The sequence below is a fragment of the Mustela lutreola genome, chromosome 7 (genome assembly GCF_030435805.1).
Source record: "Mustela lutreola isolate mMusLut2 chromosome 7, mMusLut2.pri, whole genome shotgun sequence".
Taxonomy (NCBI): domain Eukaryota; kingdom Metazoa; phylum Chordata; class Mammalia; order Carnivora; family Mustelidae; genus Mustela; species Mustela lutreola.
In genome coordinates, this window is record NC_081296.1 from 37,515,207 (window position 1) to 37,542,195 (window position 26,989).

At 58.3% G+C, this 26,989-nt stretch overlaps 1 protein-coding gene across 1 annotated transcript; it reads right to left on the reverse strand.

The window, feature by feature from the left end:
• Positions 1 to 1,894: 1,894 nt before the first annotated feature.
• On the reverse strand, positions 1,895 to 25,445 carry LOXL1 (lysyl oxidase like 1). The gene is made up of 7 exons (XM_059180427.1): positions 23,943 to 25,445; positions 10,119 to 10,227; positions 7,442 to 7,579; positions 6,826 to 6,982; positions 6,178 to 6,273; positions 4,400 to 4,515; positions 1,895 to 2,243 (listed from the first exon to the last, which is right to left on the reverse strand). Exons 1-7 carry the CDS (start codon positions 25,105 to 25,107, stop codon positions 2,237 to 2,239), a joined length of 1,788 nt encoding a protein of 595 aa, XP_059036410.1. The 5' UTR covers positions 25,108 to 25,445; the 3' UTR covers positions 1,895 to 2,236.
• Positions 25,446 to 26,989: the final 1,544 nt, after the last annotated feature.

Here is a 26,989-nt window from a genome sequence, read left to right on the forward strand (position 1 = left end):
TGGGCCCTGGAGGGAGGTCCTGAGTGATGGCTTGCTCACCAGGCCTCTCTTCGTCCCCTGGAAGGTCCTGTGTGGGGCTGAGTGCTCAGCTCCGTGGGGCACACAGGACCAAGACGGACTCTGGCACTGAGGACCTCGCTGACCAGTCCAACACTATACTGTTTTCTTGGGATGGGAAGGATTCCAGCGAATCACCCTTCGGTTCAGGCAGGGAAGATGGTCCCACTCTTCCCCCATTCTTCCTGCTGTGGTGCTGCTCTCTCTATACCCACCCCACCCCACCCCAACCCTGTGCCTCCTAGGAGGCTTCCTAGAGCTGAGGGTACAGATACGCCCCCCTGAATACACCAGCACAAACCCGGCATTCAGCCCAGGCCCAGGACTGAGAGCATGGGTTCCAGCATGGGGTCTGTCTTGAAACTCACCTGGGCCCTCAGACAGGCTCCCCTTCTGGGTTCCAGTTGTCCGACCTGGGAACTGGGGACTTTTGACTTGACCTTCTAGGCTCCTTCTTGTCTGAGACCTCCCTTGCTCACTCTGGGAGCACCCAGAAAGGAGGGGTCTGGGGCTGGAATCGGGGCAGCATCTCTGGGGTACATATGGGCAAGGCCACAGCACAACGGGGAGACCCGGATGACAGGTTCCCACCCACACTCCTCAATCCTCTAGGCCGCCCTTCTCCAGCGCCTTACGGAGAGAGGCAGTGTCTCAGTGCCTGCCCTCGCCAGGAAAAGAATCCCAGCACGACTCAGTGAAGGGAGGTGTGAGGCTACAGACTGGCTTCACTGCAGCCTGTGGCCTGGGCTGGGCTGGGGCCCCAGGACTCTTCTGGAAGAACTGCTTGGCTCCAAACAGCCCTGCCTTTCCACCCTGTTGCTGCCAGGGGGCCCCAAGGCATGAAGCATGTGGGAGCCGAAGGGAGGTGGAGGGCTGGGCTCCCATGTGGCTCCCCCGTGCCTGTCCCTGTCACAGTGGCTCACCGGCTCTCTGTGTCAGCATGTGAGCCAGGCACAAGGGCATTCCCATCTTATGGATCGGGAAACCAAGACCCAGAGCATGCCTGACCCAAAGTCATATAGACAGTGAATGAGGAGAATTGGCCTTGGCCCCTTAGGGCCCTGGTTCTCGCCAAGTACCCGTTCTCACTAGTGTTGGTCCCCTAGGAAGGAAGGAGGCTGGCAGGGGCAGATGGGTGCAGAGATACTCCAAGAGGAGGGTGAGAGGTGCCCACCTTCTGCTTCTTCCTGCACCGACCTGCTGTCCAGGACCTCGGGGATACCCCACCCAGGGCAGGAGAGGGAGGGCTGCCCAGCCACGGGGCCTCCCTCCATCTCCCACTTGGACCCCGTTCAGCCAAGTACATTCTAGTCCCTTCCCTTCCTGGGAGATGCCACCCGCCTTCAGAAGTCTCTCCCACTTCCCATGGTCTCACTAGGCGTGGTGAACACATTCCTCCCGTCCCTGGGAGCTCCCTCACAGCAAGACGATGGTGCAGCCCCAGCACAGGCCGGGCATTCAGTAGGAACTCAATATGTGAGTAAGGCCTTCGGTGGCTGGTAGAATGAGGGACGGTGTGAGGAAGGGAGGGGGTGGGAGTGTGAAGCTGCAGGAGGAGGGGAGGGGGAGGTGGGGGACCCTGAGTAGGGGTGAGTGGGCTATAGCTACCGCTCCCGCCCAGGGTCTTCCCGCAGGGCTGTGGGCCCCTGGCCACACAGCAGCCTTGTCCTTGGGATAAACCCACCGGGTTTCCACACTGGTCAAGCTGTGGTCCTGACAGGTGGTGGCTGTCCTTCCCACATTCTGCTAGGGGAAGGAGGAAGCTGGAGGATGTCCCCTGAGCCCGACCTCGCTCTGGCCAGCCCAGCCTGGCCGGCCACAGTGCTGAACCACAGAGTAGAAAATCCTTGTTTTATTCAGCCCAGGTCTGGGCAATCTTGCTCTGTGATATGGCCAAAATATAAAAAATAAAAACCAACAAACGACAAAATACCGTTGTAGAGAAGAGTTAAGTACAAAATTGGGCCTGGCATCCGGAATCCCTGTGGTTTCGGTCTGCGTTTGCTCCCTGAGGCCGGCAGGGAAGGATGCCTGTGGCTTCCAGCTGCCCCTGCCTGTGGGGTGGGGGCGGGGGGGCTGAGCCCCTTGGGCCGGGTCTGTCCTGGCAGGAGGCTTCCTGGGGGAGCCTGGCCGGCTTTGGGGAGTAGGGAGATTGACCGTCTGTCCATCTTCTGTGAGATCAGGATCTAAGGAAAGAAAGCGAGCAGTCAGTGGTAGGCTGTGGGACAGGTCTCCTTCCTTGAGTGTCGGCAAGGCGCCCCTTCCACGGCCCGGATCCCACATGGGAGGGAGGGCAGGTGCGGGTGGAACCCTCAGCCAGCCCCAACCTCCAGAAGAGGGGTGTCCCGGCCTCCCCCACCCACGCAGGGGCCATCTTGGCACCACCCCCTCCCCGTGCCCCGGGTTCCACAGTGTTCTCTAGGCCATTAGGAGAGCTACTACTGTCTGGGAACGCTTTCTTGTTTTTTTTTTCTAACAAAGTACTTTTTTAAAAAAGCCTCCTTCCTCCTCTTCAGAAACACGATCGCAAGCCACAGGCGTCAGTCCTGTGGCCTTTCTGGGAACACTGCGTCCAGCTTCCTGTGCTCTGGCCCGGCCGCCCGCCTGCGGTCAGGGTACCACAGACGCTCTAATGAGACTTGAGCCTTTCCAAGCACTTATGTAAAGGGCTTAGAAAGGAGGGCCTCCGCCCTCCCTGGCCCATAGGCCCCTGGGGCTGCTTCTCCGTCTGCCTTGTTGAGGAGCCTAGCTTGTGGCATGGCTGGGGATAGGGATGCTGTTTTATTCCACCCTTCCCGGTGGCGGCGGGCAGGACAAGAGGGACGTAGGCTCCCTGCCTCCCTGCACACCCCTTGGCCCTCTTTTCCTCTTGTGTGCCCCTTCCTTTCTTCCTCCTTCTCCTTCCACGGTATTGCTTCCCAGAAACCCTCTACCGTTTATGTGACCCCTGAATTGGGAATGGCTGAATGAGACAGGCCCTGGGGAGGGAGGGGTGTCAGAAAACCAGGCCTACAAAAGAGCCGCCGTGCTGGGGATGGGGCAGGAATCAGTTGTTTTAAATATACTCTGTGACCTGGACAATCTGATCAAATTCAGTTTATGAGGAATCTAATCTCTATACTGGACTAAAGACCGCTATTCTAATTTTTAATATACATGGGCTAGTGGTGGTGGTGATGTTGTTGTTGTTGTTGTTGGTGTGTGTGTGTGTGTGTGTGTGTGTGTGTGTGTGTGTGACCAGTCAGCTTAGTGGTTGCAACTAAAGGGCCAAAGGGCTGTCTCTAAACAGGTTCTGACTCTGATACACAAAGTGAGCCTTAATCCTGGTCACACAGTGAACCCTAATCCCGGTCTCACGCTGAGCCCTAATCCTGGACATACACTGAGCCCTGACCCTGGTCACACATTGAGCCCTGACTCTGGACACACAGAGTCTTAATCCTGGTCACACACTGAGCCCTGACCCTGGACACACACTGAGCCCTGAGCCTGGTCACAGGCTAAACTTCATACCTGTCAATCATTAATAAGCATATGCTTTTGTCTCTCTGGGCCTTGAAATCTCTGCCATTTTCCCCCCAGATGATGGACTGAAGTTCTAGAACTAAGCCTGTTTTGTTTTAGTTTTTGTTTTAATGGCAAAGTGTTGATTTGAGCTGATTAAACATTTTAAATTCTCATGGAGTGGGGCGGGGGGTTTCTTGGTGAGTCTGTAAGCAGAAGGTCCCTCTGCAAAGTACTTTACCTGGGGAATCAGAAGAGAGGCTAAAGACAGATAGCCTGGAGCAGTGGCAACCAAAGTCCTGCCCCGGAGCCATGTGCCCAAGGTCTGGGCCAGAGTCCTGCAGTTTCCAGTACACCCGGGCCCAGCCACTGGGGGAAGCTCGTCCCAACCAGAATCAGCTCTAATCTGGGGCTGTTTCATTGAACGCACTTGACAGAGACACAGCTGCCATTCTCTGGGCACCCTCGGAAGGGTTCTCTGACACCACACAGCAGGCCTTTCAATCTTTTAATCTCCCAAGCCTGAATGGGAAGGGTCTCTTTTGTAGTTGAGAAAAGGAGTTCAGAGAGATGAGGCGACCTGCCCGATGTCACAGCTCAGAAGCTCAGAAGCAGGACTACAGACTTTGCCCCAGTTACACTGCCCCTGCCGGTCCCCCGCTCCTCCCCGTCTGAGAAAGCTTAGGGAGCCACACCATCTGGGCCCAGAGCCCCACCAGGAGCACTCAACTGGGGTTGGCAACGGACAAGGCTCTTCGCCCTGAGTGGTTCAAGTGGCCCCATTTGTTCCCCCGGGAGGACAGGGACCGCATGGAGAGGATGACGGGTGAGCACTTACTGGACGATTTTGCAGTTTGTTGTAGAAACATAGCGACCTGTGTAGTGAATGTTGCATCTCACCACATTGTTGGTGAAGTCCGACTCCAGAACAATGTACTTGGGGTTCACATGGACCTGAGGAAGAAAGGACACCAAGGGAAAAGGGATCCGGTCAGAGAGCCGCCCTTCACCTGTTCACCAGGGAAGGTGGTAGAGATGCAGACAGACAGACAGACAGATGCGGAGGGGCCAGAGGGAAGGAGATGGGAGGGCCAAGAACGACTACTTGAGACTGAGTGCTATGGAGACAGAGATATGCTGGTGCAGAGACGTGGAGAGATGCAGAGAGAGGAAAGAAGAGATCGTGCGTGGTTGAAGAAAACAGCACCAGGTCGCTCCTACTGGAAGATGGGAGGCTGCCCCAGACCCAGAGCCTAGGTCCCAGTGGGCCCTGCGTGGGGCGCTTAGGGTCAGAGAGTTTGCATCTCTGCCCCAGAGGACACAGCAGTGAACGAGGGGGGTTGAGCAGGGATCCTGAGCTTGGTCTCCCGAGTCCGAGTCCGACACCCTTTGACCACACATGTCTGTCAAGATGACACAGGCAAAGGCTGTCCCCTGTCAGGTGGCATTTCCCAGCGTGGAGCCGGAATGTCTGACACGGAGTTCATGGCCCAGGTATAACCTGTGCTTTTTGTCTGGAAAAGAGCTGTTGGGACACAAGGAAGCCTTCAGAATGTTGGATTAACGGTGGGGGAGGGGGGGCGGGCTGTACCAGGGGCGGCTACACCCAGACTTAGAGTTGCAGAATCTCTAAGAACATGTTACTTTTAAACCCTTTACTCTCCCCCCACCCCCAAGGCAGGAAGTGTGGGCTACGGATGTGGTTTGAATCCCGAGTGCCTGGAACTCAGAGGGCCTGTGTACACATGTGGTGAGTGGCTGGACATGGGAAGGAGAATAGCCCCACCAACCCTGGCCCTGGTCTGAGGCTGAGCAGAGGGGCTGCTGAGCCCGCTGGGAGCCACCAGGTTCGGGGCATGACCAGAGGCTTCTGGGTTGCCTGTGTTCCCAGTGCAGCTTTCCCAGCAGGCCGCGTTCACGCGGGTCAGCGTGCCTCCCAAGCCCCTCTTCACTGCTCACTGCTCTGTGTAGTGCTTTAGGGTGTGGAGCGGCGGGTCCGAGGGCCCACAGGAAGGTTCCCCGCCCTTGCTTCGCACCTGCACAAAGGAGGAGGCCATGACGCCCTGGTCCCAGAGCAGCGTGCGTGGACGTACCACACTAGGCTATGTGTCCTTGACACGCTTTTCTCCTTGTACCCACCCCGCCTCAGGGGAAGTGGCATTGGAGCAAGCAGACATTGGAGAAGGGGTTCAGGCCAGAAGGGACTCTTGGTCCCAGGAGCCTTTGGCTTTGCAGATATCCCTGTGGGGAGCGGGAGGTCTCTTTCGAGCACGGCGATGTCCTCTCGCAGATGGCACAGAGCCTCCCCTGTCTGCAGACAGGGGGTGCACCCTGTAGTGTAGCTTTCCTAGTCCTCTGTCCCCTAGGGAAGACAGTGTCACTACCCCCTCTAGTGGCGCCACACCTAGGCCGAAGGTTCATTTTCTTATAGAAAGGGAGGCTCTGCCTGCTTGAGGCCAATACCCTCCAATGGGAAGAGGACACCTCCACGTGATGTCCAGGCTGCTCCACAGCCGGGGAGGAGGGAATGCCCTAGAGGCCAGAGCACATCCCTGGGGCAGGGACATGGAGCGGGAGGGGCAGGCAGGAGGGAGCGCCCTGGACCAGGAGGCCCACCTTGAGGATGTAGTTCCCAGGCTGCACATCCGTTATGTCAATCCACTGGCAGTCGATGTCCGCATTGTAAGTGTCATAGCAGCCGGGGCTCAGACCCTGGGAAGAGGGACAGGAGTCAAGGCTGGGGTGCTGGGCCCTGCTCAGAGCCACTCCAGCAGTCTGGGCCCCTCCTTCCTCCCTTCTAGAGCCCACTGGGTAGATGGACCAGACAGAAGATAGGGAGGCATAACAGCCAGCTGGGAGGGACAGAAGGAGGGGGATGCCTGGGGAGTTGGACAGAGGAACAGATGAAGAGACAGACAGGCAGGATAGACAGATGTTCTGTGGATACCTGGACAGACTGACAGAAAGGTACATTTGGGTGGACAAACAGGCAATGGAACACCATGTCATCTAGAATTTGTTGGAATGTTCCTTTCTTTCCACAGGCGGACTCGCCTGGGAGCGATGCAGGAAGGGCTGCCGTGGTGACCCGATGACGGGTGAGAAGACCCTTGTTGCCATGGAGTGGAGTGGCCAGGAGCCTTGGCACAGGCCCAGCTGGGCATTGCTCTCTGCTCCCCCACCCCCCTCGACCCTGCTCCCCTGGGCAGGGCTTTGTCCCCGGACCCCTAGGTCCCCGCCTTGGCCCTCTCGCCCGGCCCGGACCTGCGTGTGAGACGTGCACGCGTAGCGCTTGAGGTTGCCGAAGTCACAGGTGCTGTCCTCCAGGCAGAAGCTGGCCTTGTGGCCCTCTGCCACCTTCTTGCCTGTGGCTGCATCCAGCAGGTCATAGTGGCTGAACTCATCCATGCTGTGGTAGTGTCTGGGGGCAGAGCACGGGAGGAGAGACAAGGGGGCCTAGTCACCCCTGCGCTTTCTGAGACGGGCCTGGAGAGCCTGCTGTGACCCAGACTCCTGACCATCTGGGCTCCTGGGGCTCCTTGTCCCCTGTGTCTCCCAGGGCAGTGTCTCTGGGGCTGCTCCCAGCCAGATCACCCAGGGAGAGCACCTCCTCTGGAGCCCTTGCTGGGCTCCCACCTGGGCTAGCCTTCCTTGGACCATTCCCTGTATTCTAGACATTCCCCCTTAAAACCCATCCTCCTCTGGGGAGCTTTAGCAAAGGAACTCTTGCCCGGGGGCGGGGGAGTGGTGTTGGTGGGGGAGTGGTGGCGCTGTGGATCCTGGCAGGCCCTCGCACCAGCATGGGCTCCGCCCAGAGCACGGAAGTGGGGGGAGGAGCTCAGGCACCAAGGCCCCGCCCCATGGGAGGGGCCCGACTTACTGATGGCAGCTGTGCCATTCCCACGTGTGCCTGGGCCGGTTGGGGAGGAAGTCCGCGGTGCCCTGGTTCTTCACGCGCTGGGGGAAGCGTAGCAGCACCCGCACGTCATAGTCGGTGGCCTCCGGGGTGTAGGCTGTGCTGCAGGGACAGGAGGGGAGACCGGAGTGGGGCTGGATCCGGGGGACACCGAAGCCCAGAATGGGCCCACCATCCCTGAAGTTCCTCTCCACCGACTCCCTGTCCTGTGGCGGAGGCTCAGGCCTCTCCCCATCTCCCCTGAGCGCAGCGGAGAGGCTGTCCGCTTCTTTCTGGCCTCCAGCCTGTGGCCGGCAGCTACCAGGAAAGCCTTGCTCAAGTGGCATGGGGCCTAACCAGGACAACCGCACCTGCTGGGGACAGCCTGGGGGGGGGTGTGGGGTGGGGAGAAAGGCATATAGAAATCTTTGGAGGGCTTTTTGAAAGTGGCCCTATCCAGGAGATTCTGATAAGGGGACAGAGCCCTGACTGTTGACCCAAGTACGCCATCTCTCAGGTGCGGCTCTTCAGTGTCAAAGCCGTTTCAGTTTCCCAATCCTGTCTGCCCTGCTGCTCCCCCACACATCCTGGGGTTCCAGCTCCAAACACTGTTTCTCGAGCAGACTTCTCTCCTGCTAAGCTATACTGTTGCGCGTGTTTGACCCAGAACTCACCCAGCCTCCTAGGCCTAACTCAGGTTCCCTCCTTCAGGAAGTCTGCCTTGATTGCCTCACTCACAGTCCTCCTGACTGCCTGTGAGCTCCAGCAGCACCTCCTGTGGCCCAGCCTGATACCACAGGCCCCGTGGGCTCTGTTAGTGTGACTAGGCCACCTTTCCCTGACTGCAAAGCTGCCAGGACTGAGAGGGGCTTTGTAAGAAAAGGAAGGAAGAGAGGAAAGAGGGGCAGCAGCAAGGGGGGTGAGACAGACAGCCCAACACAGACACAGACACACATGTGTGCAGGGACTGACCAAGGCTCCTCCCCTCCCCGGAGGCCTGCTGACAGCTGTCCTGGCTGGCCTCAGGGGCACTTCCTGGCACTCCTGAAGGTCTGGGTCCTGAAGCCAGAGGCAGGAGGCAGCCAGTTGCAGGGATTAGCTCGCTCTCCGAGAGGACATCTCCTGTCTGCCAGGACATAAGGCCCTTGGCCTTGTCTGGGGGAGGCTTGGAATCCGTCTGTGTCTGGGTTGGAACAAAACATCCTCCTTCCCTCTGTTCAGCTCAATCCTGCCCTTCTGTTGCTCAGCACACCGTGGGAACCCATCAGGGCCTAGGTTCGAGGCCCAGCTTGGCCACAGACTCGCGGTGAGACTTGGAGCGAGTCCCTTTTCTTGTCTCCGTTCGGCGGCAGCCTGTGCGCTGGCTGCGCTCTGCGGCCCGTACTGTTGATGATCGCGGAGAGCCCTGCCAGCTCAGCCTCAGTTCTGCTGGGTCTGTGCCCTGCACCCTGCTCCCTAGCCCGTCTGGGAGCTCAGGCCTGGGCCCGCAGGATGCTCCGTGAACATGGGATGGTAATTTGTCTTTGACTCAAAACTCCTCAAAACTCAGTCTTGGTGGGCTGCCACAGAGGCTGTGAGGTGCTCCCTGCCGGAGGGATTGCAGCGGGAGTCGGATCACGATGCCCTCTTCCCGGGGACAACTGATGAGACCACACCTAAATGCCCAGGCCAACAGAGTGGTATAGTGGACCCCCTGATCTGCGGTCTCCTTTTCCCTGGTTTTGGTTACCCGTGATCAAGGGCAAGATGTTCTGGGCCAAGGAAGCAGTGAGTGAAGTCACATTCTGGTACAAGCAACTTAGGTCATGATGGGCAGATGACACCTTGCAGGTGAGCTACCCGGAGCGGCGGCAGTTCTGTAAGTGGGAAAATGCTGAGAATCTGACAGCCTTCGCGCACACTGAAGAGTAAAAGCCAATAAAGCATTCAAATGCAAAAACAAAAATAGGGCAGCAAGTAACAAAGAAAAATAGGTGCTCTCCAGCATAGAAGGATGTCAATAGACAAGGCAGGCCGATGTCATCTTTAACAAATTCTTTCAGCACAGGGAGATGGCCCCTCAGCTCAGGTATTTGAGCAGAACGTTCGTGGTTCATACATTGGGAAGCAAGCTCGGCAGGCGATAGGATCACCCAGGAATTAGGGAGAGCTGGCGGGGCTCCCCTTCCACAGTCTTGCAAAGTGGTCTCCTTGCCCTCTCTCCCCACTGAGGCCTCTGTCATGTGTGCCCTCTGCCCCGGCTGGAGAGCCACACCTGTCCTCTGTGGGGACGGCTCCACACTCCCACCCTCTATCCTGAGGTCTCATTCCCCCCACTGGGCTTCCCTGCATCCTTGTGGGAGCACCTTCTCATGAGGGAGTGGGAAGGTTCTAGTCCTCTCTTTGCTCCTCGGCAGCCTGACTGGAAAAACACATACCTTCAGGGCTGGTGTGAACAAGTTCCCTGTCTCATGACCTCTATGGAAATGCTCACTTGTCCCTTTCCCCTCTTGGTTCCCTGGGGGTAGGCGAGACTCCCAGACGAAGAGGTCAGGGTCCCGAGAGGTTGAGGGGTTCGGCCAGGGTCATTCAGCTTGTGGGCAGCCTGACTGGCACAAGCACAGGCTCGGGGGACTCCCCAGAGGCCATCCCCATGTTCCACACTTCAGCCTCGGCCCCTTACCTGGCCAGACACTTCTCCTCCGCAGCACAGCGCAGGGAGTAGAGATGGGCTCTCTGCACATAAGTGGAGGCTTGTACGTAGTTGGGGTCTGGGACCAAGTCGGGGAGACCTGGAGGTGGAGTGGGAGAGACGGAGGAGGGGGAAAGAGTTGGCGTCGAGGGGTGTCAGGCTGGCCGCAGCTAATGCCCAGAGACCCCTTCAGCCACAACTGCCCTTTGTCATGCTCCTTCCTCCGTATAGGCTGTCACCTCCTCCAAGAAGCTACCTAACCAGAGCTAGGGGCATTGATTGGAACAATTCCCCCTGGGCTCAGGTGTGGGCCAGGGAGGTCAAGGAACTGGGGCTCACTTCTGGAGCCCCGTGCTATGGGAACTTCTGAGATCCCTGGAAGACCTGGGATAGGAGCAAAGCCTGGGAGGCAGGCCGGGGTCTGGTGAGCCAGAGAACAGGAAAGGGTATACTTGGCAGGAGAGCCGCATGAACAGGGGCCTGGAGGCAGGACTGAGCGAACCAAGCAATTTCCTGACAGAGGCACTCCCTCCATGTCCTCGTTCCCCAGGCCTCTGGACACCAGCCTCCAGATGCCTTCTTGCATTCTTCCCGAACCACCAGGAGAGCCCTGGGCTCTGGCCCCAAGTGGCTCCCAGAGAGCTCACGGGCAGAGCCAGGTGAATGGTGGTTGGCACAAGTGGGGTGGGCAGAAAGGGAAGGGCGAGTGGGAAAACACATCCCCAGAGTAGGCTGCTGACGGGGCATGATTCTCGGCCTGGGCACCTAGCCTGACCTTCTCAGGATTCCTTTCTTCTTGCCATCGGCCCCCAGACCTGACCGCACCCTCCTCTGTCTGCAACCCGAGGGGCCTGGCAGCCTCCTCTGCAGGGCCCAGGGGAAGTCTGGAGTCTGCTCAGCCCCTGTGATCACTTGCTTCCCAGGACAGGCGAGAGCCAGGGGCCTGTCCCTCCGCACCTCCCCCACCCAGGGAGCGGGTGGATTATTTGGAATTAGAAGAAACCAAACTCAGGTGTCCAGACCCCGTCCGCATCGGAATAGAGAAGGAATGATCTGATGTGGCTGCTGGGAGCACAGGAGCTGGTGGGGCCCCGGGGTGGGCTGGGAGGTGGGCAGGGGGACCCCGAGCCCCTGGTTCTCGCCCAGCTTGGCCGTGGACTTCAGGGTGAGTGAGCCTGGGGCTTCTCCATCCCCTCCACCCCCCTGGCTCCCAGGATTCCAGTAGTTAAGGGAGGACATGAGGCTACAGGTCGCTCTTCAGTTTCTTTCAAGACCTCTGCTCTCCAGGGACAAGTAAGGTGCGGGAATTCGAGTCCTGCCAAAGCATTCCGGCCCCTCTTCTTGCTGCCAAAACCCTCTCGTCGGCTTTCGGGTCCCGAAGGTGAGGCAGACACCCCCACCCCCTGCCCATCCCCTCGGCTCTGAGCCCCCAGCCCACTCACCCCAGGCCTGGGCCCCATGCGGGAGGCCGGCCCCGCAGCCAGCGTGATCTCACCTACTCGGAATGAAGAGGAAGCTTGGAGCACAGGGTGGGTGGGGATGAGGTGGCTCCTGGCTGAGGGGGGCGTCTCGGCCAGCCGAGGTCCCATTACTCAAGCTTCAGGAATGCCTGCAGTCATTTCCCAGGGGACCGTTGGGCCCTCAAAGCAAGGGCCCACCTCGCTGCCAAGCTGTTTCTCACCCTCTGGTATCCGGAAGCCTCTGGTGCGGGGAGGTAAGGAAGACAGGAGCAGTCCCCTTCCCCATCATCAAAGTGCCTCTCCCGCAGCAACGTGTGGGGGTGGGTTAGCCTGGCCGGAAGCCTCATGAGACCCAGTATTTGGCACCAGATGGCCTGCCTCCCCCACCCCAGGCCGGGTTTTAATAAACAGTGTGCAGATGGCTCCTCAAAGCTTTTCTGGCCCGACCCTTCCCCTCCAGGCCATTCCATGAGCTGGCTGGGCAGTCCAGCAAGGTTCCAAGAGCCAGCTGAGTAAGAGGCCAGAGGTACTGAGGCCCAGCAAAGGCTGGTGCCCCTTCTGGCTTATGGCTGAGCCCCGACCCTGGTCCTATACTGAGCCTGAACACACCGCAGTTAGATCCTATTAGCAACTCAGAGCCTCGAACCCATTGTTTGTCCCCAGAGTATGTATTAAAAACTCTGTATTTGAAACACTTCTTAAGGAATTGCTTTGACATCATGAATCCTTTTTACTGTAACTGAGTGGGTTTGGTTTGGTTTTGTAAGCTCCAAAGCTATGGGGGAGGGGCCTCTGTATTGTCTACATGTGGGGATTTGGAAGGAAGACCATGGACAGACACCTCAGAGCTGGTCCTCACAACCTGAGCTCTGGCCCTGGCCCTAGATACCATCTTCCTCTTATTGTTGAAGAATCTCAGATTCACAGGTGCCTCCTGCTCCAGGAAGTCCTCCCTGACTGGCTGTGATATTCCAGACCACACATAATATCTGTCTCACCACTAGATGTGTCTTGATCTTTAGTTGGATTTCATTGTATTTACCTGGATTTACTTCCCTCCAGACTCTGCACTCTCTGAGGGCAGGGACTGGGTCCCACTCACACTGTTGGCAGGCAATGCACCATGCTTTGGGGCTGACTGCCTGCCCATCATATTGGCCTCTCTCAGGCAAGTTTCTTTCATCCTAAGTGGCTTTACTGTTCCAAAGACTGGGTGTGCTCTGTAACCTGTCCCCTGCAAGGCACGAGGGCATACAGAGGTGCTGGAGGGACCAAGGATCAGAGAAAGCAATGAATTTGCCCATGGTTGCACAGCGAGTAGGGGGTAGCCCTAGGAGAAGCTCCACACCCCCTCCTAGCTCTCCGCCTATCATTGTTTTTATAAAAATGAGCTTTCTGGAAGTGTAATCTAGCCACAGAAATGCAGACTTAAGGTATACAGTTTTGGTAAGTTTTAACAAATGGTGCCCACTTGGGACCACGCCCATCGTCAAGCTCTGTACTGTTTCCATCATCCCTGAAAGTTCCCTGCTGTTCCTTCCCGGTAAATCTCCCTTTCCTCCACCACCCCAGGTAACCGTTACTCCTCTTTTTCAATCACCGTAGATAGCTATGCCTTTTCTAGACCTTAAGTGGAACCACTCCTACCATTCTTTTCTTTTCTTTGTTCCGTATCTCTGACCAGCACAGGGGTCCCATGTTTCCCCTAACAGGCTCCTCTTGGCCACGCTCCACCTCTGTCACACTAGGGAAGCTGCTGGAAGAGAGTAGCCTTGGGAGTTCAGGTGGCCTCTCCTTACTCCTGTCAGAGGAGGGGACACCCCCGCTCTCCCTGCAGAGGTCCCTGGGCACTGCAGGCCCCTCCCTCAGCTGGAACAATGCCTCCTGCTCCGCCTGCTCTCCTATGAGGCACTGCATCAGCTTATAGGAGCAGTGGGCCCTCAGGCTTGGGCTCTCAGCCCCTGGGGGGACTGAGGAGGTACCCCTGTGTTGTTAGAAGTGAGGTGGGGAAGGTGTAAGCAGGGGCTTGTGGATGTAGGGAGAGGGGACTGGCTTGCTGTTTCTGGCTTGGGAGGTCCAACCGGGCCTTCTGGGCATGATGGCCCATGTTGCCTGAAGTGTCACTACAGTGGAACCATGTGCCCATCCCCCATCCCAAGAGGTGTGCGGAAGATCCCCGGGAGAAGGTAAGAACAACACTCAGTCGTGAGGATGTCATTTTGAGGAGGGGCTGGGATCTTTTATCCAGAATATATGGAATCATCCAGCACTGGGACCTGGCACTGGAGCCTCTAGAAAGTGGGTTCCAATGAGAACACCTCCCAGAGATCCCCATTTCTCTAAATGCAGACACTGAATTAATTACAGTTCTAACGTCTGAGCAAACTAACCATTATTGCTGGTCTGGGTTAGGCCCCTCTGACATGTCCTCGGACAATTTGTGTTTCTGTATACAACCTGCAGTGTATTGGAGGCAGGCATGCATTCTTGAAACATTATAAATGAGATTGTCTTAGAATCTCATTCCACTTCTTGATTTTTCCATCAACGTATAAACTAGGGTCTACCTAGCTCATGATTTGTCATGGCTAGATAGGGCTCCTAGGGAGTGCCCTCTGTGGCCCACTATGGCCAGTCTTCCAGGGTTGGGTCGCAAGGTGAGACCAACCATGGACAGTCTTGGTGTATGGTTTGCTGAGGCTACCCAAAGGGTCCCTGGTCACCATCAGCATCCTGCCATCCCCTCCCGAGAGGGAGACAGGAGCCTGGTGGCTTACCCTCCTCTGCCACAGAATTTCTGTGGGACCCAGGGCCGGCCTGCCCCCTCTCCAGCCCCCACTGCCTCCATTCGTCCAGCTCTGCTTGTCCTCTATCCCATGCAAAGCCTGGAAGGGCTCTGGCCAAGGCCCCTGTGGGCACTGTTCCCCAGAAGCAAAGTGCTGATCGTGGGGGCTGGACACACAGGGACTCGGGCTGTAGAGTCCAGACCAGGGCTGGACGAACACAGAGGCAGAGAGCAGTAGAGGCCCCGGGGATGGCTGAAGCCAGGCTTCTCTGCAGGGAAGGGGCTGGGTGTAAGTGAATCGGGGTCCCAAGGCCATTCTGCAGGCAGCCCTGGAGGCACCCTTGCCCCCATCAGACCCTCCTGGGCAGGGAAGACCCAGAGCCCGGGATAAGGACCTTCTGCATTCCGCATTCCTGCTCCAACCCTGGTGCTTCCTCTGAGGGTGATGCAGGCCCCTTCACTAGGCCCTCGGGACCAGCCTGCCATGCTCCCCACCCCAGGCTGGCCCCTGGGTCAGCCTGCAGGAACCTGAGGCCTATCTCCCTTTTCCCTGGCAGGACCCGGTTGGGGCCTTCTCCGGAAAAGACACCAGAAGGCAAGTTTGCCCTCTCATTCAGTCCCTGGGTGGATAAACCCTAGGTCCGGTTTCCCCACCTGGACGACGGAGAGAGACTACGCTAACCTGCAAAGGAGCCGTGAGGAGGAGTTCGATGGCTCCCCAAAACACCTGGAGAGAAAATACTTTTCAGGAGCTCTTCAGTCTCTTCCCCAGCCTCGGGCAGGAGCCCAGACCTCTTACAACCTCTGCAGACGATTCTTCAGCAGCCAGGAAATTCTCCCACTGTCTGACCTAAATCCTTCCTGCTTCAGAAGAACTCTGGTCCCTCCCGCCCAGCAGCTCCTGGAGACTGCCCAGTGCAGAGGGCCTGTGGTTGCGTTCCTGCCGCTTGCTCACACCTCACCTGTTTCCCTCTTGGCTTCCCCCTTTTTGTGGGTTCCATAAACCTTGGCCCCTTTGAACGCTTTCCTCTCCAGGCCTCCTGCTCCCAAGCCACAGAGGAAGGAGCAAGGAATGCAAGAGGGCCCTAATCTCTTGAGTCTCGGGGGCTGGAGGATAAACAAGGTCCAGCAGGAACCGGTCAGCGGGCGGGCGGTGAGAGCTGTGTAGGGTGGGATGTTTTGGCTCAGCAGCCAGACTCTGGAGGAGCCCTGAGGTGGGGAAAAGGGGCAAGCTCACAGAGTTCGGCCTTGCATAAAGAGGAGACGACAGGGCCTACAGACTGGGAGGAGCTGGCAGCTCCGAGCCCTGTGAACTCGTCATCTCGTAATCAGGCTATGAGACTGTCTGGGCTGGCCCGGAGGGGCCGCACCTGTGTGATGATCGGGTGGGCAAGGTGGCTGTGGGATTCCCTGCATCCTGCCGGGAAGGGGCAGTCCCAGCCCAGGCAAAGGAGCTGTGACAGCTCTAACACCAGGCTCAGAACCTGCAAGGGCTCCCCGCCGCCTACAGAATTGGGCCCTGACTTCTCAGGGCGGCAGCTAAGACCTTCCGTGGTCTGGCCCTACCAGAGCCTTCTAGATCTCATAGCCTGAAGGGTCAGGAGGCAGCTCCCTCGCACACCAGACCTCTCCTGCCCCAGCCCCTGAGGCATATTTTGGAATTCTGCACACACGAGGGCACACGCTTGCACACACACACACACACATGACCTTGCATGTGTTCACAGTCTTTAGGCCCCAGACTTGTCAGTGCTGACTACCCCCCCCGCCAGCACACATCTGCCCCGCTCAGTGGGTGGAGACAGTCCAGGGGCCGTGACCACCTTATCCCTCCTTTGAGGGCCCAAGTCTGAGAAGGGGATCTGTGAGGGTTTATTCGTCTCAGCGACCACGCCGGACATGGGCTGGGGCTGAGCTGGGAGCAGGCTGACATAAACCTCTGGGGAGGTCAGCTGCCTCCCTGCACACCTCACTCCCTCACACTCTCCCCGCCCTGTGAACACAGGTCCCTGCTGCTTTCTGCTCACCTGCAGGTCTGCAGGGGCCCCCCAGCCCTGCCGCCAGGAGCCTTGGTGGATGCTTCTGTCCCCCGGGTCTCTCCCTGCCCCTCAGGCCCTTCACATTGACTCGAACTTCCATCTTTCTTATAAAACCTGCTCAAACCACTGCCTTCCCCTCTCAGCCCATGGCAGCTTTATCCTTCCAGTTGCACAGGCTACAAACCTTTGTGTTCATGCCTGACCTCTTTTTCTTACACCCCATGTCCAACCCATAAGGAAATCCCAACAGCTCCATCTCCAGACTAGATCCTGAACCTGACTTCCTACAACCTCAATCGTTAGCCTGCCTGGTGCCATCACCCCTGCCAGCATCTCTCCACCAGCCTCCCCACTGCCTATCCCAGCCCTGTGGTGAGGGGCCCTGTTTAAATGTCACTGCCCAGCTCAAAGCCTGCAGTGTTACCTAGTGCAGGGGGCAAAAAAGCCTAAGTCCTCCACGGTCCCGTGGCCTTTCTGCTCTGCCTCTTATCACACCCCTGACTCCTGTCCTGCTCTGCTCCAAACAGACGGGAACACACTTGAAACCCCCAGGGAATTCCTGCCTCCGGACCTTTGCACTGGCTGTTTCCCCTTCCTGGAATGCTATTCCTGATCCCTGCGTGCCTCACTCATTCTACTCCATCTCTGCTCAAATGTCGCCTTCAGGAGGCATACCTTAACCATCTTTGCAACCTGCTCCCCCCCTCCCACACCAGATCTTAGTTATCTCTATTTTCCCACAGTCCTTAGCACATTCTATTATTTCCCTATGTATTATTCTATGCAGGAAAATATGTCCGCAAAGGCAAGGGTTTTGTGTCTTTCTTTTCATTAAGGAAGATTCAGCTCTGGCCTGTGCCCAGCACACAGTAAGACACTCAGTAAGAGTTCCTGAGTGGATGAATCTCCATTCAGGGGAGGGACTGCCCTTTGCCTGCTACGCAGCTGTGGGCCCAGGTGTCTGCACATAGCAGGTGGGAGCAGGAGAGATCTGTGAGAAGGTGGTGGGTGGGGGATGTCTTGTGGCCTGGTTTCTGGCCGCTGTGCTGAGGCCTTCGTAAGGACAGGCCTGGCTCTGGCACACCCCCGACTTCTCTGTGCATAGCCTGGGGCTGGCCCTTGTGGGCCCTGGCGACCACAGGCACAAACACCTGCAGGGCCTTATGGCATCTGTCTGCGTGAGCAGACTTCATTACCAAGCAAAGGTTGGCACTGATTCCAAAAGTTTTTTCTTTTGAAAGAGGATTAGGGGTGCCTGGGTGGCTCAGTGGATTAAAGCCTCTGCCTTTGGCTCAGGTCATGATCCCAGGGTCCTGGAATCAATCCCCGCAATGGGCTCTCTGCTCAGTGGGGGGGTCTGCCCCCGCCTGCCTCTCTGCCTACTTGTGATCTGTCTGTCAAATAAATAAAAAAAATCTTAAAAAAAAAAAAAAGATTAGCTTTAGAATTGGAAAACCCATGGTTGCTGTTGGTCTACAAGCAGGAGGAGAGGTGGGTTGTCTGTCTCCTGAGGCTTCAATGGCAGAGGCCTCTGGGAACTTACATTCCCCACCTGAGACCCTTCCTGCTCTGGCGTTCGGGCACAGCCCATTTCCAGGTGACAGGGAAATAACCAGTTCCTGAGTGCTCGTCAGCAAGGGAGAGAGGGACCCAGGCCCAACGGTGGCCCCGTAATTCTGAATCCATACAGAAAGGCCCTCTGGGTCCAGCTGCCTCGGGAGAGGAGGCTGGTAGGTCAGAGCAGGGGAGGGGACCAGACCCAGCCTCTCCTTCCTGCTTCTGAGCCGATGGCTGCTCTGCAGGAATGCCCGGCACGGGAATTGGAAGCAGGTGTGGGCTTATGGGCGGACCACCCACCTCCTCCCCCACTTCCTCTCCTGCCATTCCAGTGCTGCCCTGGGGAGTTTTCCATGTGTTCTTGGCTTGGACAGGAGTGGAGTGGACTCAGGCTGGGACTGCTGGCAGTGTGAGTATGAGTGTGTGCACCTTCAGAGCTGAGAGAACACTGAGATGGGGACCCCTGGGGTTAGGAGAAGAGGGAGGAGGCAGGATGCCCCTAAGGCCCTAATGATTCCCACCCTGCTCTGCTACCACCCCAAAGGCCTGTGGGGCCTGCAAACTTAAGGCAAAAGTCCAAATTTTGGCTTTCTGGGGTTTTAGATCTGAGACAAACAAGGAGACAGACTTTCCCTGAGGGGCAAGAAGAGAGAGGCTTCAGCCGTCTAGCAGGAGAGAGGGATGGCCTGGCTCCGAGTCTGGCTCTCATCCATGGAGACCTTGGATGACTTATGAACTTCTGTGGCCTCGGGCTCCTGGTCTGTGGTGGGGGAGAGGGGTAGGCGGGAGGAGGCGAGCAATAACCCTATCTACCTGCCGCCCTGGGTTGCTGGCAGCACTAAATGAGAACATGAAAATCCAATGCTTAGCATTGTGTCTGGTGCACAGTCAGTGTTCAAGAAATACTAGCTTTGGTGATTGTTACTTAAAATAGGAGTCCTCTCTTTTTGCGAGGATGGTCCAGTTTGGGTCTCGGGGAGAGAGGATGTGGCCTTGCAACCCGATGATAACAGAGGAGACAGGAAGTCTGCCTGAGAGGAGACTGCTCGGGACACAGCTTGTTTGTTCTGACACTAATGACTTTGGCCAAACAGGGGAGGAGGAAGAGGACCCAGGTCCCTCTGTGTCCACAGCCTGTCCAACTTCTCTCAACAGCTTCCTCGGCCTGAAGGCTCCATTTCTTTCTGAAGGAGCATCCAGGACAACCTCAGGGAAGGAAGAAGGGAGGCTGAGCTGAGATCCTGGCTCTGCTCGTCACCAGTGATGTGACCCTGGACAAGCCACTTAACCTCTGAGAACCTCAGTTTGCTTGTCTGCAAAATGCGGCTGGTGAATACTACCTAGGGTTGCCTTGAGGATTAATGGACTTGAACCGTAAAGTTCCAGGAAGGGTAGAAGACACCGAGAAAGCACGATATAAGCGCTTGTGACAAAAGTGTTCTGGAGTCTAGAGTGAGAACGGCAAGCCTTCGCAAACACCACACCGGGAAGGGACTCTGTTTCCTAAGCCTCGCAGGTCTGCTGGCCTGACAGCCCGTCCCAGCCAGGGCCCGGCACAAACTGGACAGTCAAACAGCTTAGGAGTGAATAAACCAGGTGTGCAGCAGAAGCAAGAATACATCAAATTAAACAAAATTAGGTCTGGGGGTTAGGAACTCGGCATGGGGGTTCATGCGGGACCCACAACCTGGTTTCACAACTAAGAGGCTGTGTGAACAGCAGCGAATGAGCCTGTCGCCTCATCTATGAGATGGGACAAAGATTGGTACCTGGCTCGTGGGGTAGCTGCGGGGACTAAGGGTGGCGACGTGCAAAGTGCCCACAAATGCCAGTGTCAGTCTCCCTCCCCTGGTTGCAGCTGGGGAAACTGAGGCCCTGAGAGCCACTGGAGGAGGCCGAGGCGCTTGGCCTGACCCACCTGGCTTGCAGGTGGCATGTGGGTCCTCCTGGGGTCATCTGGGTGCCGTGCAGAGATGACAGGCTGGGCCTGAGCTCTGGCTCAGCCATGTGGGCGGGGAGGCTGCCCTGGGTGCCAGAGGAGCACTGTGCCCCCTCTCCGGGAGGCCGTGAGTGACACTGCACAGTTTAGCCACCCAGCTCAGTGGGTGCTCCTCAGCAGATAGCCTGCTTGTTATTATCATCCCTGACCTGGGGCTTGAACTCTGGATGCTTTGGGGATAGAGGCCAGCTTCTACTTTTCTCTCCATCTACTCCAAGCCTGAGGAGGTAGGGAGGTGACCTGGAGAAGGGGAGGTGGGGGTCGGGAGCTGGCCCAGGTGTAGGGGGGGGCAGGGAGCCAGGGCTACTGTCAGGGATAAAGGGGTCTTGTCTGGCTTCTTGGGTGCAGGAGACTAGATGGAGAGGGGAGGACACTAGAACACCTCTGGGTGTATGGGGAGGTGCAACCTCCAGGCTGGGGAGTGATCTGGTTCCCATGAGGCTGTGGGGGTATGAGACGGTGAGAAAGAAAGGAAGGAGGTGCCCCTACTTTTGGAGCAGTAGGCTAAGGCATTTATTTTGACCTGAAGGCCTTCAGGGGCCCCAGAACTTTCTTGAGCAGGAGAATAATGTGGTCAGCTCTGTAGAGGGACTGGCCAGGGAGAAGCTGGGAGCAGGGGAGCAGGGGAGCCGGGAGGAGGTAGCCAGGGCTTCCTCCTGGGCTTTGATTGGTCGTGTGGGGATAGGGTTGGAGGGCCATGCCAGGCAAGGCTGGCACAGCTATCCATCCGCGAGGCCCAGGAGAATGGCCAGGGAGCCTGCTCCATATTGTTTTCACAGGGTTTCCAGGACCGGTGAAGCAGGCCAGGAGTGGGACAGGGAGGCCTGGGGAAAGAGCTGGGGTCTTCAGGGACCAGGAGTCACCTTAGTTGGTCCAAAGACCACCAGCTCAGAAAAGCTGAGGCCATGAGGGGATGGGGTGGGGAGGGGGCAGTGGGCAGGGGCAGGGGCAGGGATAGGAGGCCAGGAAGGGAGGGCCTGGCCATGGTGAGGGAGAGGCACAGTGCAGGAGACACAGCTAGGCTTGGGAAGCCGCCGGCCACCCTCCAGGCATCTGCACGGATTTGCTGAGAGCCAGGCAAAGTATGTGACCCTCTCTGGGCCTCTGTTTCCTGGTCTCTCCAGTTACAAGTTTCAGAGTTGGAGACAATGGGATTGCAGGAGGCCCGGGCAGCCCCAGCACTGGGTGGGAGGGAAGAGGGTGCAGGCGCCAGAGGAATAAACCCGGGCTCTGGACAGACGCTTGGAAACCGCCCAGACGTGGAGGGATGTGGGCGGAGCGCACATGTGTTTGGTGTTGTGAGGACACATCCACGCCCACACGCACATAGGCTGCCAGCACCCAGCCTCAGACCCCTGGGTGTGTGGCCAGGAGAAATGAGGTCAGTCCCAGAGAATCTGCCCTGGACTCCCACACCAGGCCTGGGGGTCTGATCTCAAGCACAAGGCTTGGCCTTCTCTTAACTGGGATTTTCCATGGTCTGGGCCTAGCAGGGTGGGAAGGGGGAATCAATGATGAGAGAGAAGATACTGCTCCTTCCTTGGTCTGTGAGCCCCAAAGTAGCCTGTGCCCCCACACTCCCTCTCACCCCACACACCACGCCCCCACTCCCATGACTAGGGGAAGGAGCACCTGGAGGGTGCTGATGGCCCTTACCTGCAGCAATGCACAGGTACCTCCTCCTCCGGGAAGTCCTCCCTGAGCCCCCAGCCCCTGACTGGGGAGACCCTTCGTCTGGGCTCCCCTAGCTCATGCCTCCAATGCCTGCCCAATCACAGCACTCATGTGTCCCTTTTGCTATGCCTCCCCTGACCCCCAGCAGGGGTGGAATGTGATGCTTACTAGCACACTTTTAAGCCCAAACCAACTATGGGGCTCAGGGTCAAGACTGGAGACTCTGATAAGCACCAAGTACCCTCACTCCAGACATGGCCTTAGCCCTGGCCGGTCGCCTTTGAACTTTAAGAACCGTCAGGCCAAAGAGGGTCCCTAGAAAACCCCACTGGTTTGGCACACAGAGGCTGAGGACCAGGCTTAGCTCTGCCGGTGGTGCTGTAGCACTGGAAACCTCCGATTTCTCCCATGCCCAGAAGTGGGTCACTTCCAGCCGAGCCCCACTCTGAGGTCACAGAGCCTAACAAAGCCACTGCGAAAGCTTAGTACCCTATAAGGTGGGATGCCCTCTCCTCCAAGGAGCTCTAGGAGCAGATGATGCCCAACTTAGAGCACCCTGCTGCCAGGATGCACAAAGTCTCAGTGAGGACCAGATGTGGATGGGGCCACGATGGGCAGGAGGACACAACCTTCATCACATCCCACAAGCCCCCCCCCCCCCCAAATCAGGCTCCTGCCCCGAGGCCCCTGCAGGTTCTGCACTTGGGATTCGGCACCCAACTTGAGTGCTATGCCCTGGATGTGAGGCAGTGGATGCTACCAGTGGGGACACTCCTCTTCCCTAGCCTTGGGCTCCAGCAGCCCCAAAGAGACAGAACCACATTGCCCCTCTCCCCCTCGTCCCCTGCGCAGTGGCCTCTCACCTAGGTCCGTGTGGCTGGAGACAAACCAGCAGTCCCTGAGCTAACCGAGGTAGAGAAGCAAAGGTTGGGGCTGTGCCCCTGTGCCCCTGGGCCCTGCCGGGTTCAGCCCTCACCTGGTGAGCCTGGCCCGGCAACCTTGGAGTCGGGCAGAGAACTGGGGCACTGACTGCAGCCTGATGGGACTGAATGGAAAACCTTTGCTGAAGCTGACTTTGGGCTTGCAGATACAGAGGCAGAAAGGGGAACTCTAGGACAGCAGAGGATGGGCCAATAGCCATCTAGCCTTGGCCAGGCCCGTAGTGGGCCCTTACCACAGTCGCCCCCCTGTGTGTGGAGTTCTCTGTCTGAAGATGGAGAGTTTCCCCTTCGCTGTTCTTATGTACAGATGGTTTGGGCTTTCCCAAGACCAGGTCATATCTTCACAACCCCCCTTCCCCCAGAAAATACCAGAGGGAGGCTTGTCTACAGCTCCCTCCCGGGGCTCTCCTCCAGGACTGGCACTGCAGTGAGAGTGAAATGAGGGAGCTACTGGCCTGGGCACAAAACACTCAGCGACCACGAGAAGTAGTATTTGCGGCAACACTTTTAAAAATAAAGATCAGTGCCAGAAAAATCTGTGATGAACCAAATATCAGAATCTCACATAAAGACAGGATCAGTTTGCTTCAAGCTCCAGTATATGGCTTTGTATGGCACCGTTACTAATTCTACGTAAAAGCTGGATCTTTTGCTCATCACAGGTTTTTTAGATGTTTGCATTCGTTTTTTGACCTAAAAGGCATTAAAACATTACTTTCTTGATTCCTGAGCTTTTTGACATCCCCTTAAATTTTTCACCCCTGGCGGGTGCCTCACTACCTCTCCCATCTGGCCCTGGCAGTGTCCCCTGCGCTAACTCCTGTCATCTAGTCTGGACTCCTGCCTTGAGCCAGAGCGGCCTCCCTAACCTTCTGCTCATCCAGGCCAAGCTCACAGATGCTAGTGACTGGGACCTTGCCACACCTTCAGGGGCATCCCCAAGGCCTTTCTGACCCTGAAGACCCAGGTTTCTGATGCTGATACTTCCTGCTTCCCCCTGCAAGGCTGGCATAGGGGCATCTCCAGAGCTGGAAGTCAGGCCCTACTGAAATGATGGAGGGGCAGGGAGAAGCACTCCTTCCCTTTGTGCCCAGAGGACCCACTCCAGGTCTGGAAGGTGCTTCAACCTCAAGCCCAGCCAGTCCCTCCCACCCCCAACCCCTCCAGCCAGGGTCAGAGCCCAAGCCTGCCTGGCCAAATCCTGCAGCTAATGATGCGTGGACCTGGGGAGGTTGGGAGGTGGTACACACGGTGACTGTCGAGGTGGGGGGCCACTTAGCTCAGGGGAGGCCCACGGACCGCGTGGCTGTGGCCTGGCCGTGACCGCAGGGCGGCCGGCGAGGCACTGGACGGTACTCACCGCGGCCGTTCTGGTTCGGCCGGTACACGCTGCCCACACTGAGGCGGCCCTGCTGCGCGCCGCTGCGCTCCCCTCCTGGCGGGGGTGCGTCCGAGCTGCGCACGGGCAGGTAGGGTGGCTCCAGCACTCGGAAGGGGGGCTGCGGCTCCACTGCCCGCGGCGGGACGTAGGCCTCGGGCGGCACGTTGGCGTAGGGCGGGTACCAGCCGAGGCGGGGGTCGCCGGCGTAGGCACCGCCACCGCCACCGCCTCCGCCGCCTGTCGCCGGCGGCGCGTCGGGGCCCGGCTCCGGGTAGGCCTGCTCGAAGCCGGTGGTGCCCTCGTGGTAGAGGCTGTGCGAGTAGCGGCGGTCCAGGCCGTCGGCGGGCTGCGGCGGCGGCGGCGGCGGAGCGTAGGGCCTCTCCGGCGCGGGGTAGAAGGTCTGCGGCGGGTACTCGGGCTGCTCCTCGCCGCCGCCGTACTCCTCGTAGCGCGCCCGCGGCTGGAAGGGGTAGATGACCCCAGCCGAGGCCACGGCCGCCGCCCCGGCGCCGCCGCCACCGCCGCCGCGGTAGTACACATAGCCCTGGTCGTAGGTCCGCGACGCGGGGTCGTAGGTCTCGTACTGGCTGACGAAGGGCGCCTGCGGGTAGGGGAACTGCTGCGGGAAGGAGGGCGGCTGGCGGTAGGTAGTGGCGAAGGCCGAGGCCGAGACGGAGGAGGCGGAGCCCCCGTGTCGTTGCTGGGAGACGGAGGTGCGGACCCGGGCCATGCCTGTGCTGTCCCCGACGGCCACCTCTCGCCAGTTGTCGGGCACCTGGCCGAAGCCGAACGGGTGGCGCGCCTGGCCGCGCACGGTGTCCGAGCCGACGCGCCCCGGCAGGGGCAGCGTCGGGGCCTGCCTACGCCGGAGGCCTCCTTGGCTGCGCCTCTGAGGGGCCTGGGGAGCGCCGGCCAGTAGCACCCGGGAGCTACTGTCGGTGCGCTGTGGCCCGGCCGGCACGTACTCTGAGCCAGAGTTGAGCAGGCTGTACACCTGCCCGTTGTTCTCCCACTGAATCAGCTGCCGCCAGCGCCCCGCGTCCGAGCCCTGTCCCGGCCGCGCCTCCTGACCGTGCACCAGGATGCAGAGGCAGGCGCCCCACACCAGGGCCCCCAGCTGCCAGCCAGCTCGGGCTAGAGCCATCGTGGCCCCTCTGCAGCGGCCTGGTGGACGGAGAGGCTCTCAGGAGTGTACTCCTGTGCGTGCTTCTCTTCCCACGGCCTCGAGGACAGGACGGCTCCTTGCCTGCCTGGGCTCTAGCTTTGTCCATCCTGGCCTTGTCCCGAGCGGGACGGCTCCTCCGATGACAGCATTTCGAGGCCAAGGGGTCAGGGCAGGGCAGGGGCGGTGCCCAGGGCAGCACGAGGCTCTCTGCAGGGCACCGGACAGGCAGGACTGCCTGGGAGGCTTACATGGCCAGCCCGGTACTGGCTGGCCGCTGGGCAGGCGCTTTCCCACTCTGAATGAATAAGCAACAGGCTGGGAGCGTTGGGAGGTTTCAGGCAGCCTAGTCCGCCTGCTGGGGCCTCCTCCGCGGGGCCCTACGGCCCGCCGGGTTTTAGCTATGCTGCTTGTCCCACTGCTGCTGTGCTCCCTCAGTCTCTGGAGCTTCCAGCCAAGCTGCAGACCTACCTCTGAGAAAGGGAATGAAGCAGGGACTAGAAGGGGGCCTCTGGGGGTACAGGCAGAATGTGGCTGGGGTGTCAGCATCCCTAGAGCCCTTTCCACTTTGGACCCAGCATCTCTGGTCTCACCTTACCTGCTTCTCTGGGCGTGAATGAATGAACCCCCAGCCTCTCCCCAGGACCCCCTGAGCTCCCCTTCCCCGAAGTCAGTGCTAAAGGCCACCCTCCTTGTTGGTGGGCCTCCCTGAGGAGATGCTGAACCTAATATTGGACCCCAGGGGCATCTCAGTTGCTTAGGCCTGAGTACAAAGGGGCTGGAGCTTCAGCTTTTTCCTCTCTTGGCACATCTCTTGTGCTTACTCTCTTAATCTGTAGAATGGGCGTATGCCCTTGTGCTGACTAGAACTTGTGAAATCATGGGAGAGGTCAGCCTCTTATGCATCGCATCAGGGAGGTTTCTGCTCTGTGTCTCTTGAATCCTGAGTATGCCCATGGTTAAAATGCAAGCCAAGGGCTGTCTTTGATATGGCACAGCATAGAACAGCAGGAAGGGGGACTCAGGAGAGCTAGGCCTAGTCGTGATGCTGGGATTAATTCGATGGTTGATCTTGGGGAAGCTCCTTCTTTACTCTGATCAATGGAGGATTAGACCAGATGGTCCCCAAGAGTGCTTAGGGAGTTTCTCAGTCCTCTCTGACCATAGCAGAGATAGGAGGGATGCCAGAAGTTTGGACATCTTGGTATCCAAGAAGTCACCCTCTGAAGGACTTCCCTAGGCTGCTTTGTCCTACCTTGTTCGTGAGCTGGAGGGCAGAAATTTCCCTCCTGTGCTTATACCCCAAGTAGGAAGAACTTGCCCTTAACTTGGCCCCTGCAGATTCTCCTCTACTTTGGAAACTCCTGGAGCCCACCTGGGAGAAGCCTCCAGAGTGGACATTCCTCGGAGACCCTGGAGCCCCAGCCCTCACCCTTGCCAGCTAGCATTTTTTTGCCCATTTCACTGGGCCTCAGGATGAGGCTTGATTCAGGTGATTGTCTACCCTCATGAGCCAGTGGGCAACCATTCAACAGGAGCACCTCAGCTGCCCCATGTGGGGTTAGGTTTCAGACTCCAGGCAGGACTCCTGCAAGGAGTGATGGGTTTGCTGCCCCTCCCATGCCCCCCCACCAAGCTAGATGCAGATCTGGGCTCATGGAGGGGGCCGGGACCTGGAGAGTTAAGTCTTCCCTGCCTCCCGCCTGCCCCCTGCAGTGCTGGCCCCAGCTGCTTGGAATCCCTGGGGTCCTGTAGGCCCTCCCGCCAGCCAGACGGGCAGCAGCGCCAGGAGAGGAGGAGAAGTGGAAACAGGCCTCAGGGTACCCCCAAGTCGGGGAGGGGAAGGGGGGAGGATGGATGGGGA